This window comes from Patiria miniata, unplaced genomic scaffold (genome assembly GCF_015706575.1).
Source record: "Patiria miniata isolate m_02_andy unplaced genomic scaffold, ASM1570657v1 HiC_scaffold_6, whole genome shotgun sequence".
Lineage (NCBI taxonomy): Eukaryota > Metazoa > Echinodermata > Asteroidea > Valvatida > Asterinidae > Patiria > Patiria miniata.
The window spans coordinates 10628179-10644677 of NW_024037073.1; the positions used below are offsets into that span (position 1 = coordinate 10628179).

At 41.1% G+C, this 16499-nt stretch overlaps 1 protein-coding gene across 2 annotated transcripts; it reads left to right on the forward strand.

The window, feature by feature from the left end:
- The first annotated feature begins 900 nt into the window (after positions 1 to 900).
- Positions 901 to 13402, forward strand: LOC119743188 (monocarboxylate transporter 12-like). Of its 2 annotated transcripts, XM_038219571.1 has the most exons (5): positions 901 to 1355; positions 9661 to 9841; positions 10297 to 10437; positions 10782 to 11615; positions 12758 to 13402. In XM_038219571.1, exons 1-5 carry the CDS (start codon positions 1323 to 1325, stop codon positions 12877 to 12879), a joined length of 1311 nt encoding a protein of 436 aa, XP_038075499.1. In that variant the 5' UTR covers positions 901 to 1322; the 3' UTR covers positions 12880 to 13402. The 2 variants fall into 2 exon arrangements, with proteins under 2 accessions (XP_038075499.1, XP_038075498.1); XM_038219570.1 differs by lacking the exon at positions 12758 to 13402 and having other exon boundaries at positions 10782 to 11952.
- Positions 13403 to 16499: the final 3097 nt, after the last annotated feature.

The window sequence follows — 16499 nt, forward strand, 5'->3', positions numbered from 1 at the left end:
TCTGGAATCTTCAAAATTAGGGAACCAAATAGCACTGTTAGCAGGTGGAGCCGAATGAAGACCAAGTTTTAGAAAATCTCGGTAACGGTAGTCAAATTCAAAATTGTACATGACGCAGCAAAAAGTTCGCCCGTACGATCCGAGTATATTTGATGCACAAAATTGAATTTCAAGTTTTCTAAATGAAAGCAATGAATATTAATTATCAACTCATTTAAAATAAAATTAATAAGCAATTAGCAGTTAATTAAACCTAAATTATATACTCGGAAATACTCGGGCGCTATCCGATTGTCGATGAAACGACTTCGGCAAACTTCGGGAATTTTCGGAAAAAAGGAGGAATTCCTCCCGTTTTAGTCACGTGACGTAAATTGTAATACATTGTATTACCGGAGGCTACCGGACCTAAGATTCATCAGGAATAGTCAGAATCTTTTTGTCTGGGAACCAGACTATCCTTTAGGCCAAAAAAAGTCTCCGGTTTCTGGTATGCGCGCGCGTCGCCGTAGCCACGCGCGTCGGCAAAATGATGGTTTATTTTTTTTTTCAATAAAAGATGATGTCTCAAAACCGCCAAACTCACTGGTTTGACTGGAATCCTGCTGCTGCACATTTTTAACGTATTTTTAGATGGGGTTATGATCGAGAATAAGCTTTATGTGGCCTATCTGGACTCCATATATTTGCACTATAAATTTAGTCGGGCACCATTTGCAGTCATCAGCCGACATTTGAAGCAAAAAAAAAACAGGTAAAAAAAAAAGAAGTTGCATCGCGGCACCACTTTTTGGGCAAGCTCCATACCAGAAACCGGAGATTTTTTGGGGGGCCTTACCGACTCGGCTCTCATCCCGCGTCTCGTTCTCAATCGAGGGCTTATACCCTTACCTTGCAGACCGCTGCTTATCAACTCGTCATTAAGAAATGGTGCGCAGAGTGGGAGAATGACGTCAATGCCCCAAAGAACTCCGGTCACCTTCCGTAGTACCAGCTGGTTTCGACAGCCCCAGAAGAAGCTGGTGTACATCGCCTAAACTGGCTCCTCACAGGCCACGGGCGTACTGGCCACATGCCACACAAATGGCATATATGAAGCCAACACCTGAGTGTGACTGTGGAGCTGCTGGTCAGACAGCAATTGTTTATGAGTGCTCAATCAGAAAACCTGACCTGGCCTGACCTGACCTCGCTCTATTTGGTTGCTGTACAACTTCGGAAATAATTGTTTGTAATACAGTCTGTAGTCCACACACAGCCACGGTCATTGCCTGTAATTCCACCTGATGTAGCTGTATCTCACGGCTTACACAGAAACAAGGATGGTTAACGCAAAGAATATGCCGAGTACCACAGTAAGTAACTGCAAATGTGAGATATAATTTCAAGTCAAGATTGGGTTAATGCATGGGAAACGCAGTGCTATTGGATGTGCTGGACATAAAGGGTTGGCTATACGGAGTGAGTAAAAAAAAATGAAACCCAAATGTCGGGACGATTTTTGTAGTGAGGTTCTGCAAGTAGCACTTTCAAAAATCTAGTACGATGTGAAAGCCAAACTCATTAGTACAAGAAACATTCAAATCACTCTGTACCTTTCAAATTACGGAATATTAAGCACAACCACCGTTTTACAGTGCTATCCACGGATCACAAAAAAGGTAAGTGTTCTTTCAGCAAACCAAAACAATTCACACAGGGAAGTATGTAAATTGTTTTCGTTTAGCTGAAAGAACACTTACCATTTTGTGATCCGTAGGCAGAACTTTAAAATGGTGTTTGTGTTTAAAATTATGTAACTAGTTGAAAGGTTTATGAGTGATTTGAATGATTCTTGTACTAAAGGAAGGCGTATGAATTGGGCTTTTATATCCTATTTACAGATCTTCACTTAACAGATGGTCTCTACACTTGGGTTTCGGTTTTGATTTACTCACCCTGTACAAAGCGATTCATTCATGGCCGTACGTACTGAGGAGTGAGAACTCAAAATACCGACCTGCGAGGGGTTACAGCCCGACAGTCCGAAGGTTCGATAGCCCAAAGGTTCTTTGGACCGAAGGGTCATTAGTCCAGACACGCGCGGATCCAGATGGGGGCACACCCGGGCCCGTGCCCCCCCTTTTCGCAACTGTTTTTCTTTTTTTTTTCTTTTTTTTAAGAGTCGTCTTAGGGCGGGCGGGCATTAAATACATCCCTTTGAGAACATGGCTATCTTTTTCGTTTTTGAGGAGTCACTATGGCGGGCGGACTGGCGGTCATCAAATCAATCGCTTTGAACATAACTATCGTACATAATTATCAACAAAAATATACAATGTATAAGTTTTGAAGGTCGCCTGTCAATCATTGTCTCAAAATTTCTTTCAAAGCAAGAATATATTTTTATAAGACACTTTTCTATTTCCCGGCTGAAAAAGGGGGCACATTTAATACAGCACTTGCATTTAATGCTTCATGTCAAAATATATTCCAAAATATATATTCTAGAGTAGAACATGTACCGGTACACGAAATAATGTATGCCATGTGTTTTTTAATAAATGAAGAATAAAATTGTCATTCCCTTTTTTTATTTTCCCGGCCTCAGAGAGAGATTACGTCTGGTTCTCTAAATATTTTTTTAAAAACAAAATGATTAAAAAACCCTAGCCCGTTAAAGTTTGCACTGTAAGTTAATTCTCTTGTAGATTTCAGGGGAAATTTAATACGAATTATGCTCAGTTTTTCTTATTTTTGAACGAATATGATCAGGATTAACAACATCCCTCAAATAATAGCGTCAAAATATATTCCCAAATATATTCTAGAGTAAAACATTTTCACAAAATAATGTAGGCCATGCGTTTTATTTTTTAAATACACGAAGAATTAATCGTCATCCCTTTTATATTGTCCCGGCCTCAGATAGAGAGAGACATCAAATAATTCATTTTATCACTGAAAGATAAAATACATTATTCTCCACAAACGCACAGTTGAGTCCTACACTTCCTTTTATCAGCTGATGGTTGCTATGGTGTAGGAAAAGTAAACATATCGATTGGCCTAATTGCAGTTTGCCGCCCCCTGATGGTATAAAGCCAAAAGCGATGTTCTTGGCATAAGGATGGATGCTTTTTGCTAAGTTGGTACAAATGTATTAAGTTCACGTGCGCGCATTGACGCGCTAAGTGCATTTGGGGCAAGAAAGGCCAGTTCGGCGTAGCTTTTTGAGACCGCTACATCAAAAATAAATTTCTCCGGGAATATTTCGTTGTTCGCTTATATTTCCATGGGTGTTTCGTTCATAATTGAACATCGTTTGGTGAATTGTCTCCGGGATGGTATATGATTTTTGTTATACAACTGGCTGCAGTGATCTTGTGAGTTTTTGCAACTTTTCGTCATTTCGATGCTTCGCCCAGCCGTGGGCGTGATGCCGTACGCTGAGCAGAGTGGGCCCTACACCTGGTGACTGCAGTCTGCTAAATCATCAGACAGATCGTACTTAATTTACTTCATGTGCGTTTCTTCAGCTGACTTGAACTTTCAGTTATTTGTTCAACCTCTTGGTGAGGTTTTGGAGATCGTGATTAGTCCATCAGTGAAGCTTGTGTGCTTGAATCATGTTCTGTCGTTAGTCTACGAATACTGAAGTACGCAACGTTATGACCGGCGGAGTACGGTCGGCGAATCCCCCGCCTAGATTTCAGTCCACCCGGTACCGGCTGAGGTTCACGGCATGCTTGGCCGCGGAAACGCGGGAGTGCAGTGTGAAACCACGTCTATATGCAGGCCTGAACGCTGTTCATGACGTCCAGGTCCCGGGATTTTTTCCTGCGTTTATACAGTATTGGACATCATGCGCAAACATGCTATCATGGATGGAATTCGAGGTGAGAATTTTCCAATTATAGCCCTGGTTTCGGGCCAATTTTTGTCAGTGTTGCTGTGTAGTTTAGTGTGAAGTTTTTGGGGCTCCGCACCCGTGATTCAAAGAGGCTCGGCCTCACTGCCAACCATACCGTAGGCGAGAATGAATCGATCGTGCTGGATTGATATTTGAGTAGGGCCAAGATAATTGAATGGTACAATTAAGATGGACCGACTATAATTGTTGTGAAGTTGAATGACAACTGAAATAAATGTCCGAAAAAGATGATGTTTGAATTCAATGTCACTTATCAGTGTTGACAAATTTTGGCAGATCTGGTTAAAATTCAGTCATTCGGAATATGGGGGAGAAAGGCTACTCAGATACATTTTGATGGAGCCTCCTAATTATTTGCCTGCAGTGAGTTTGTTCCATTTTTCTATAGTAAACTATTGGAACCAAGCAAGTAATTTTCCGGGCGAGTGCTGGAATTTTATTAAATCTGAGTAGGCCTAGGCCTATAGCTGATTCTTTCTTCATCTGTTTCTACAAAAATAAATAGGCCTAGGGCCTATAACCTGACCATTCTCCTCCCTTCATGGGCGCAATGGTAAACTCCCAATATAATCAAATAAATTTATAAATTATAAATAGGGCCTAAATAAATAAACGCATGTTTAAAAAGAAAAAAAAATATGAAATGGATAGCTGCTGCTTTGAGTATTGTTTTTTACAGGATGCCACGGCAAGGCGGACGCTGCAAATTGGTTGGGGACAGGAACTTTTACCATTGAATACTCTGCGGGTTGTCTTCCAAGTTCGGAAGCCTATAGCAAGGTCGGTGGGTTACTGATGATCGCTCAGCAACTTGGTAACGTGCAGAATATCAACTGTTGCCGAATTAAATGCACTCATCAGGAAACTGCCTTAACACAGAAGGAGTCGCATACTTCTACTTTGCGAACATGATCTGTTAATTTCTACAGACATCTGTTTGAATTTAATCGGCATAGGATGCAATAGATGTTTCCTGATACATTCAGAAGAAGCATGAAAAGTAATATTCCTGGTGGTCTTTAAGACACAAGTGTATTGTGTCACTGATGTGATTTAGGAATGTTTCTAATATTTTAACCACGCGTGTTACAGTGTAGCAAATACGGCGGCTGATTGACCCAGATCAGATCTTTAACATCATGTATGGTTTGAATTTTGGTCAGCATTGTAAATATCAACAAGGAATTGATAATTTTGGTTGGACACATTCTGGCACATGTATACATAGTATAATTTCCAAGGTATATGCACCATAACACATTTTCAAGTTTGAATCCACCCTTAGAATTTTGGTGTAGGTGGGCGTATATTAGACATGGCTGCTTTTGTATGGTACAGGTTTCCAAAGGTAACCAGGAGAGTACCCAGCATATTGATTCAAAGTAGTGCATTGCGGTGGTGCATAGCTTTTTTCAAGGTGTATTAATACTTTAAATATAATATTTGATGCCATGGAAGTAAGAAAAGGGATGCTGCCCATCTACGTGTATCTCAAACTCTTCATATTAATACTTACAGTTTTGCTCCTAGAGTCCAAAAAGAAACTTGGTCGCCGATTCAGGGGCCGGAAAGGAATTTTCCCCAATTTTTCCCACAAAGATGGGTTTTTTATTGGGTTTTCGCCTTTCCTAGGAGCAATGATAGCTAAATGTCATGATTTCAAGATGAGCCTGATGAATTAAAGGTAATCACAATTGGAAGCTGATACTTTTGACATGTATACATACAACATTTTAATTATGTATTTGCCCCCATTTGCTTATTTTGGACTTCAAACACTTTGTGGGCCAACATTTGCCAGTTTTATTGTTGGGGCATTAGGATTGCAAGTTTCTGAATTTATACATCGATTTATGGGATTTGTATGATGAACATATTGACCTAAATGGTTCTGCACTTAATTGCAAGCTAGATCAGGAGCGCAACCTTGATTTGGAGATATAGTTTTACTTCAATCTTGATAACATCATGCTAAAACGTAAAACGATTTCAAACACCCTAGCCCATTAAGTTCTGAACTCTCAGTTAATTCTTTTGTAGATTCCAGGGGAAATTTTAATACGAATTATGCTTAGTTTTTCCTAATTTTAAAAGGAATACGAATAAGATTATCAACAGCCCTTTGACTTCAAACTTAATTTCAAAATGTATTCCGAAATAATTATATTCTAGAGTAACATTTACAAAAATAATGTAGGCCATGCAGTTTTATTTTTTAAATAAGCGAAGAATAAAATCGTACTACTAAAAAAAGACATCGGGAGCCCTACATTTAATTAATTATTTGGACTTGGAATATCATCCCCCAATCGTTTATCTATGTGCATGTACACAACACGGAGGTGAAATTTCACGTTCAATTCAGTTTCCCACATTTTTCGCATAAAGTTTTCCCCTGTCTCTGAGAAAAAAAAAGCCCAAATAAAATCTCAGCGCCGAAAAGCCTTTTCAGAGAATGATTGATAGCCGCATTGTTCAAATTGATACAATGCCACTCTTGTTCGTTACAAAGCATATACATTTGGGTTCAGCTGTAGGCCACCGAACTTTAAGGCCTTTGAGAACTTGCCGCCAGTAATTGGAAGATTCTAAGATGATAAACAGTGATGATAGTATCTCAGCCAATGAAATGAGCCGGTTCCCGGCAATAAATATGCCATTGGTTGCCTTCATCACGGACCGTCTGCTTTCATGAATATGACTTCCTTCCACGCGCAACTGGAGTGATTAGCTATCTGAGCCACAGGTGCATGGCTGCATGCCCATCACATTCCAACCTGGTTGCTTAGAAATACTGTTGCTAGGAGGCTCCCCTGTAATGCCTGGGACTGCCGGTTGCGTAGCCAGAAATCTTGTACATGTATGTGACTATTTTGAAACCTTGTATGTGAAAGCGGCAGCTCAGGAATGCTGCCGCTTTCGGGAAATTTGTGCAGGCAAAGTTTTTCAAATTTTGGAAATTGGAATTTGGATGCAGTTTGCATTTCCGTTAATAAAAGATTGTTTTTTGTTTTCTTTTTAAGAAAATCGGAGCCCCCCCCCCCCCCCCAAATACAAATAAACAATTTTCCTCAGGCCTTGACATTTCTTGAAGTGATTCGACAACACTTGCAGAATGCAGACGATTCATTTCGTCAATGTACATCATTGGCTTTTGCTGTAATTTTCAGAAATGAACTATTTGGGGGGTTAGTATAATAGATCAAATATTGTTGCACTGACATGTTTGACGTTTTGTGTTCGAAAATGCTGGAAAAACCAAGAAAAACAAAAATATTCAAGTAGTCTGGTTCCCTGACTCCACTAAAGATGAAATGGATCAAAAATACCGGAAAATTGTAAGGTAAGGGAACCAGTCTAGCTGGCCTGCACCCGTTCATGAACATGGAACCAAAAGCTAGCTAAACAAAATTTAGACTAAACAAAAATGGTAAATTTAGAGCAGTAATTGAAAAATAGTTATGTTTTTCCAACGGTGGTCGGCCGACCAGCGTTGGAAATGTATACGAATATCATTTTCTTGAAAATGGCTTCACACCAGGTGCCATAATTTTACAGGATGCTTTAGCATGTCATTTACCAACATCCTAGTAAGGTATTTCGTAACAACTTGGTAGTTTTATTTTTCGATGTTTGCAAATGTTGTATTTTCCCTTTAAATTATTTAGCCTGCAGACTTCAAAAGAACATGGAAAAAATGGTGGATAAAGTGTATACAAGACTAGTGTATATACTAAGTAAGGAGAGGGGCAAAACGAAAAGGATATTATTAATGATGATGGAAGCAACAAAAAAATGAAACGACAATAACATCAACCAAATTGGGGTGGGGGGGGGGTAGGGGCTGCTTGGGGCAGGTTGTCCCCTAATGAAATTCAATTTATTTTATTTTCTTTGTTTGCAAGGCAAATTTCTGGGTAGAAATGTATGTTTTAATAGCAAACATGACTTTTTTTGGCTCGCTCGCTCCGCTCGCTCACAAAATAACACATGTTCATTTTTTTTTTCACCCGGGGGCTGTCATCAGCACCTTCTAATTTTGGGGTTCATTTTCAACTAACATCAACAGTGACTTTAAATTCTATATTTGATAGAAAAAAATAGTGTTATTAAAATTAAAAAATAAACATTGTGAATTTTGCTCTTATTGGCTTAAAATACTCATGATGTAGGAGAGAACATCTAAAATCGTAGAGCTTCCAGTGCCCTCAACCCCGCCCGCAAGGGATTTCGTGCTTCAGTCTCGTTATGTGTGCAAGTGCACAAAGTTTTTGTGCCCCCCCTTTTTGAAAATCCTGGATCCGCCCCTGAGTCCAAAGGTTTGTTAGTCCGAAGGTTGAATAGTCCGAAGGTTTGATGGTCCGAAGGTTCGATAGTCCGAAAGGTCCATTAGTCCGAAAATAGAATAAGGTTCATTACTCCGAAGGTTTGATAGTCCGAATAGACAGTTGGGTTCGAAAGTCCGAATCGACAATAAGGTTTGATAGTCTGAATAGATAAGGCCCGAATTGAGAATAAGGTTCGATATTCTGAATGGGCAATACAGTTCGTCAGTCTGACATTTCGGACTATCGGACCTTTCTGTTGGTTCGGACTATCGGACCTTATAGTCTTTTCAGACTATCGAACCTTGTTGTCAATTCCGAATAATGAGCCTTCGGACTATTGAACCTTATTTTCGTTTCGGACTATTGAACCTTCTGACAAATGAACCTTCGGACTAAATGAACCATTTGATTAATGAACCTTCTGACTATTGCATCTGTTCGGATTAACGAACCTTATTTTATTTTTCGGACTAACGAAACCCCTCTTATGGAAATTTTGTGCATTCGGACTATCGAGCCTTCGGACTAAAGAACCTTCGGACTATCGGACTTTTACTATCGAGCGCCCCCCCCCCCCCCCCGGCGAGGTGTCACTGTCCTTATTGTTTACCTTTGTTCCCTGTACCCAATAAGACCATGTATGTGTAAATATAATATGTACTTCTCCTAGCCTTCAACCTCATCGGGAATCGGGGATCGATTCATATAACAAGAATCTGCCGAACAACATTTTGATTCGCAGCACAACATAATGAATTTGCCTTGCACACAGCATTCGAGTTCGCCACAAAACATCGGATTAAAGGGTTCGTCGGACCGCGTTTATTGGTTGGTTCGTTGCATTGCTGTAAATACTGCAGACTTCTGGTATTTATTTAATAGGCAACTGCAGGCTTGGGTTTCATACAAAGCATTGATTTAGGCATGAACCCCATATTAATCTTTCATGTCCAAGGATCACGTGACTAGTCACTTGATTTAATGAGAGTGATTATAGTGCAAAGACTGAGGCAGGGAACGTGTGAAAATGCATAAAGGGAAATATGGAGAGAGAAGCGGGCAAAAATTGAGAGAGATGTGTGCAATAGTTAGATTGTATTAATGTATCATTTAAATCTCCAGTCATGTACCCTGGGTAATAAATCACAATGTTATTGACCCCTTGGTACTGAACCATTAGACTGGCATTCCCTACTCTTTTGGAAATTTATGGGTAACCACCAATATTTTTGTTCGTTTATTCATTCAAGATGAACGATTGACCAAGAACATCACGGGCGAAGAGTTGAAAAGGTGTATGGTGTTAATTCCCGCACACACGTTCATGCCTTTTTTGCGACAAAACGTGGCGTCCCTTATTCAATGCAGTATGAGGTGAACATAATCGTTGTTAACGCTTAAAATTATTTATTTTTACAGAGAGTAGGTTGCAGCTTCGGATGGGTTGTAGCCGCTATAGGTTTCTCCACCGGAGCTATTGAGCCGGGAACATTCAAAAGTTTCGGCGTCTTCATTTTGCCCATTCAGGAGTCCTTGGATTGTTCAATTTCAGCGTTGGGAACAGCCATAGCTGCATCTCATACGGCATGCTATGTTCTGGGTTAGTCACACACTAACTACAGATTATAAGAAACCAAACAGTGTTAGTCAATATATACCGTCACCGTCGATAACGAGTAAACAATCAACATTTAGAAGAACAAAAACAGTCATGTACGGATATCAATCTAGTACAGCCTGCATCAAAGTATATTTTGTACTATCTTACACTTGGTCTAAGATTGTCACACACAAAATCTAGCTCGAATGATATTATTTTGAGCCACTTTCAAACGGTTGCGATTGTAGGACAAGTTACTTATACAGTTTCGTTCATTCAACCCGATTATTAATTTGAATTGCTTGAAAAGATCATAAACTATTTGTCTTACCGCCATGTGTCATACACTGGTATATTCACATTTTCCTGTATTGTTGATAATGTTTTTTTTTATGAAATGAGGTTCCAGACATTTACAGGATGCATTCACTTTGTAATTTTTCAATGATTTTCAGTTCCACTGGTCAACATTCTAACTGAGAAGTATGGCTCACGAAGACTCGTCATGCTGGGAGGAATCATCATGTTTCTTTCGTTCCTTGGAATATCGCTGGCGACTAACATTGCTGTATTTTCAGTATTCATAGTGATTTGGGGTGAGTCAACCCGTTACAATTCAAACAGTTGTGCACGGTCGATTGTGGTAAAAGGCTTTCGCGAAACGATAATTAACTCCAAAAGTTCTTATTTAATCGTTCAAATAGGCCTTAAGTGCCATCGATTGACCTTCTTAATAGAAATAACAGTACCGGACCTTTTCTGAACGCGAACCTTACAGATAGCATAAAGATTATTAAGACGAAATCCACACTTCACCTTCTCAATTATGGGATGTGGCGTTCGGCGTTGCTTTCCCATAATAAGTTTAACTAACAGTCCGCAGGCATGCAAGGATTTAACAATTTCAGTATTTTTTTGATTTCTCATTTAAATTTCACAGGAATGGGTGTTTCCCTTGCCTACGTCCCTCCCATTGCCGCAGTGATCAAGTATTTTCCAACCAATGCGGCTCTACCTATCAGTATCACTACCACAGGATGTGCCTTTGGGATGATGATTTATCCCCCGTTGACAGAAGCCTTGATTGAGATATATGGATGGCGTGAAACCATACTCATATTTGCAGCTTTTAATGCAAATATTTGCGTTTTTGGAGCCTTGATCAAGCCGCCGCCACCGCTGTATGAAGCCCTTGCCACTCCACGTCAAGAGATGATACCAGCGCTTTCACTATCTGGTGACAGTAAACTGAACAATGTGATCAACGTCTTTAAGAAAGCTGCGAAGGGCTTCAGTAAGATTGTATCCTTGGATGTATTACTACTGGAACCAATTTTCACCATATATGCTTTTGCATGTTTTGTACTTGGCATCATGTATAGCGCTTGGATGATTTACCTCGTTCCTCATGCAGTGGTCAGGGGTATTGGGAACCAGCGAGCTTCTCTTCTATCTACAGCTGGTGGAGTTGGTAATCTCGTTGGCAGGATCGTATACGGGCCAATATTGCACCGTGGATACATCAAACCGGTTCAAATGTTCATGCTTCTTGCTTGTGGCAATCTTGGAGCATTTGTTCTTGATCCAATCGTGTTAGATAACTATCCAGGATTGGTTGGATTATCTTCCATCAATGGCCTTTGTCTCGGGGTTATGGCCGGTATGTTCATACTTGTGTCCCAGCAAGTCTTGGAGGGGGAAATAGGCGACAGGGCGTGGGGTATATTGTGTGTCTCCTTTGCGGTCGGGGAATTGGCCGGTGGAGCTTTTGCCGGTAAAGTGTACTTTTTTGGTCTTTTTTCTGTTCTTCGCAGCGGCATTTCTACTCAAGGGAATTACGCAATAAAATCCTTGATATTCACGTTTGTTCACGATATACTTTTACTATCAGTTTTTATATTGTCATTCTTAGTTATGTATTTGCAGTTGAGGTACACCATTTTTAGACTGATTTGGTTACTAGTTTCGAAAAGACTCAAGGTTTTTTAAATTTTGTATTAAGTGTATCAAATTTTATGGAGCAATTCAACGAGAAAACATGTTCACCTATTGGTGGCCTTCAGGGACAGCAAAGACGCAAATAGTTTATTTCGCAACACCGCAAATTGTTTACGACACTACATCGCCAAATCGTCACTGCACAGCGATTTTGTCCCGAAAAAATCACCGTATTTGCGAATATTTTCCTACCACATTAAAGGGTCATAAACAGGCCTTGTGCGCTCAATATACGTTTTTCAAAGCATCCCTTCTTTCTTATGTATTTCTATGTTTGTCCACTTCCTCCACGGTATCAGTAAAATCACTTAGCCCCTGTCGCTCACATGCACGTGCTTTATAGTTCGATGACGTCAGTTACGCCTATACACATGTATACAATTCGTCAACTGTTATCCAGTCATAGACGATTTCATTCTATTTCCACACTATAACCCAATCATTATGTATGTGAAATATGGCAAAAGATCTCTAAGGTGTTTAGAAAATATCGCGACAAAACAAATTCACGACATCAAAAATGCAAGTCGTAAAAGTCATGTCGCGTACTAGTTTGTACGTGATGTCGTGAATAATAAATGTGTGATATGAAATATTGTGCGATATCGTGAGATAAAATATTTACGTCTTTGATGTCTTCTCATCACACCAGGGCCACCGTATTCTAGAATACACGAAGCGCACAATCCCTATAAAGGATGTATGTTTGCTAAAATTTCCCACGCAAGTAAAACAAGAATTTATTTTTTTAAATGACGAGGAAATAAAAACCCAAACTATTGGTATTCCCCAAATAAGTTGACAGTTTGTATGAGCAAATAGGGTTCTCCCCCCCCCCCCCCCCCGTGCTGTCAAACTCATTATGTCGACTATTAAATTGGATCTATTGTCTGTGTTTTTTCTCTCCCCTTTATCCAGGTTTACTCTTTGAAGCTACCGGAAGTTACGAATTGCCCTTTCTGTTTCTGGGAGGTTTGTCGGCCTTTATCGCTGCAGCCCTTGCAGTCGAACGGCTTTGGAATCGCTTCTGGAGGAACTGAAGGGTTTTTTTGGTTCACTTTAGTTTCCGTGCTTTTCTTTTGTCCGTATTTCGTTGTACAAGCAGTACAGTCACTGTGTGGACCTCTGAACAAAATATGTCCACACGTTGCAGGTAGCAAATACGTTTTGTGGACTCGCCCACGTCCACACAAGGTTCCCCAGTCCCCTCTGAAAAACAGTTTTAGGGGCATTTTGTTGTCAGTGTATCCGTCACAAAATGAAGAGGAACTATCCAGGGAAATCAATATAAAGCAGTTTTGGTTAAGAGATCAGAGATCTCGAGTGTAATTAACAGTGCGAGTAAAATGATTTTCAAAGAAATGTCCATGCTATATAAGGTAAACATGCCTGGTTGCCCCGCACGATAAAAATGTAGTTGCGTTGATCCCTAATTGTCCCATTAAATCCCAAAATGTCTGAACTTTCTTGTAGGAAGTTGTCTGTCATTCGTAAGAGTTTGGGTTGTTTGTTCCTTTTGTTCTTTTAACACATGCTCTGAACACTAAAACTACAAGTCTAATAACTTGAACACTAAATACAAGTATAGAACACAAGTATAGGGGCTACCCAAGCCTTTTAGGACCTTGTGTGTGTATGGGGTTTAGAGATCCTGTCTTTCCGCTTCCTCTGGGGGTAGCGTCTCTTAGTGCTAGGCGGTTTTGTTGCTGTCTCAGGTACAACAGATGGTTGTTCTGCGTTGGGCTGGATGTCGGCAGGTGTATTTGTTGGTGAAGTAGTTACTGGACAATTGGGAGTCATCTGGTCACTGGTATCAGGGATAAGTGGGGGTACAGGATCTGGCTGCTGGTTGAAGAAGAAAGGCTTCCCAGTGTCGACATCAAGAAGTTGGTCGATGTGTCTGCGCCATATTGAGTCGGGGCCAACTCGAACTTTGTATGCGAGTGGGCCAGTTTGGGAGTGGATTATGCCTGGAATCCACTTCTGACTGTCTCGATAGTTGCGAGCGAGCACAGACTGGCCCGTGTGCAGATTTCGAGTCGTCTTCCCAGATCTGTGATAGATTGACTGTTCCAATTGTTTACGAGCAACGCGTTGACGGATGTCTGGTTTGATGATGTCAAATCTGGATCGGAGATTTCGTCCCATGAGAAGAAACGCCGGAGAATGACCAGTGGTAGCATGTGGTGCATTGCGGTAAGCAAGGAGAAAGCTGCACAACTTTTGCTTTACTGACCCTTTCTCTCCTTCCATCGATTTCAGTCCATTCTTGAAGATTTGGACGAAGCGCTCGGCAAGTCCATTTGTCGCTTGGTGGTAAGGAGCTGAAGTTATGTGCTTCACCCCATTGCGTTTCAGGAAGGTTTCGAACTCCTCTGACTTGAACTGGACACCGTTGTCGCTAACAAGTTGCTCAGGGACACCATGTTGTGCGAATATGCCCCTTATGATGTCAATGGTCTGGCTTGATATGTCGCGGTGGTAGTCTGGACAGCTTCCGGCCATTTTGAATGCGCATCAACAACTACCAGGAACGTCTGTCCCAAGAATGGGCCAGCGTAGTCAACGTGTATTCTCTGCCACGGTCTCGCAGGCCATTCCCAGGTATGAAGTGGAGCTAGAGTTTGGTTACGTTGGGTTTTCTGGCAACCAGAGCATTTTTTGGCTAGTTGCTCAATATGTCATGGTCAATTCCCGGCCACCAAGCAAAGTGACCTCGTGAGGGAGATTTCATCTTGACTACTCCGAGATGACCCTCGTTTAGCTCCTCTAGGACTTGTGCACGCAGTTTGCCAGGGACTGTGACACGAAGTCCCCACATCAAGCAGTTGTCGTGCACTGTGATTTCGTTTCTGCGGCTGTGGTATGCTGCTAGGCTTGGATCGGTGTCTGAAGGTCATACTCGTACACCTTGGCAAGCGTTTTGTCTCTGGCTGTTTCTCTGCGAACATCACTACTGGAGACCGGTAGTGTCTCTAGTTGGGACACTAGAGTATTTCATCAGGATCCGCTGGTTCAGACACAGTCTCGCCCAAGGGTAATCTGGATAGCCCGTCAGCGTTGCAGTGCTTAGCAGTGTTTTTGTATTCGAGGGTGTAATCATGACTACCGGGCAAATCTGTTTTTCCCAGTGCATGTCTGCAGTTTTATCTTTGACGGCTGCAACTGTTCTCCAGGGAAGAATTTCTGATAGTCAGCCATGGATAGCAATGTAATTGCTGAACCGGTGTCAACCTCCCTCTTTACTAGGCGGTCGTTAATGTGGATCGTGACCTATGCTCATGTCACACTTATTATGACCCACATTGTGAATGTTCATCCTGGCAATCAGTATGTCATCATCCACATTATCGGTGTCTGGAATTTCCTCAATGGTTTTCACCTTCCCTTTCTGCTTGGGTTGGGGCTTGTAGGGCTTTTTCTGTGGTGTATTACCCTGGGAACAAGGTTTGGAGCGGCAGGCTGTTGCTATGTGGCCCTGAGTTTTCCACATAAATGGCATGTTGCATCTTTAAATCGTCAACTGTCGGCAGAATGTCCTGATCTGCCACACCTGTAGCATGATGATTGTTTTTGTCGTGGTACAGTGTGTACAGCAGAACTTAAAGTTGTCTGCAGCTGGTGAAGTTCGTTGGCATCTCTCGCTGCAGTTTCCATTGCTGATGCAATTTCAGTTGCCCTTTTCAGTGTCAGTTTATCCTCTGCAAGCAGTCGTTTCTGAATGCTGCCTGCCCGCAAGCCACAGACGAATCTGTCGCAAAGTGCCTCGTTCAGGTAATCTCCAAACTGACAATGTTAGTCAGTCCAGCCAAATAAGTACTGACACCGGTCGCCCTCCTTTTGGTCACGTTTGTGAAAACGAAAACGTTCTGGGATGACCACAGGTTTAGGTTTTGAGGATGGCTTTTCAGGTGCAGTGAGATTCTTGAGAAGTGTATACGTTTTGCTACCAATCAGGCTGATTAGTGCTGAAACTTTCCTCTCATTCGCGATGTTGTTGCCTGTTGTTGTGAGATATTAAGTGGGTTCTGACATACAATTCGGAACGAGCTCACCTGGTTTATTCAGCTATGTTGGAAGCCTGGATTGTAACTGTGTAACAACTGAGGGCGCACTTTAGTATACTGTAAATGCATTACTGAGTGCGGGAGCATACATTACAGTTTGGTTCATTGTAGACTCTGCATGTTTTGCCTTTCAAACCGTTCACAGTCCGCTTATGTGTGACATCATTATTATTCAAACAGGCGCTGCGGTTACGCGAAACGTGTCTTTAGTTTTTCTTTTTCTTAAGTTTCTCTCAGCAATTCCAACAAATATGCCCCACAAAAATGTTTCTGACGACACAAATTATAAAATCAGCCCGTCTACATTTCTAAAGAAATATTCATTGGTTTTATTTTGTGAAACGTCGACAGAATATGGTGTCAGTTCTTAGACTAACTTGTATCGATAGGTAGTCGAATATATCATAGGTAAATATTCAATTTAAACATTCTCAAGACATATGCACACAAAAGCGTATCTCCCTACTGATCACCTGTAAGTTGTCAATGAGATTTTCTAGTAGCTTTGCTTATTCGTAAAAACACGGATTGCTTAAGATAAGCATGGGAAGAGAGTAAATCAATTAAGATCATCTGCGAAAGACTAGCGGCAA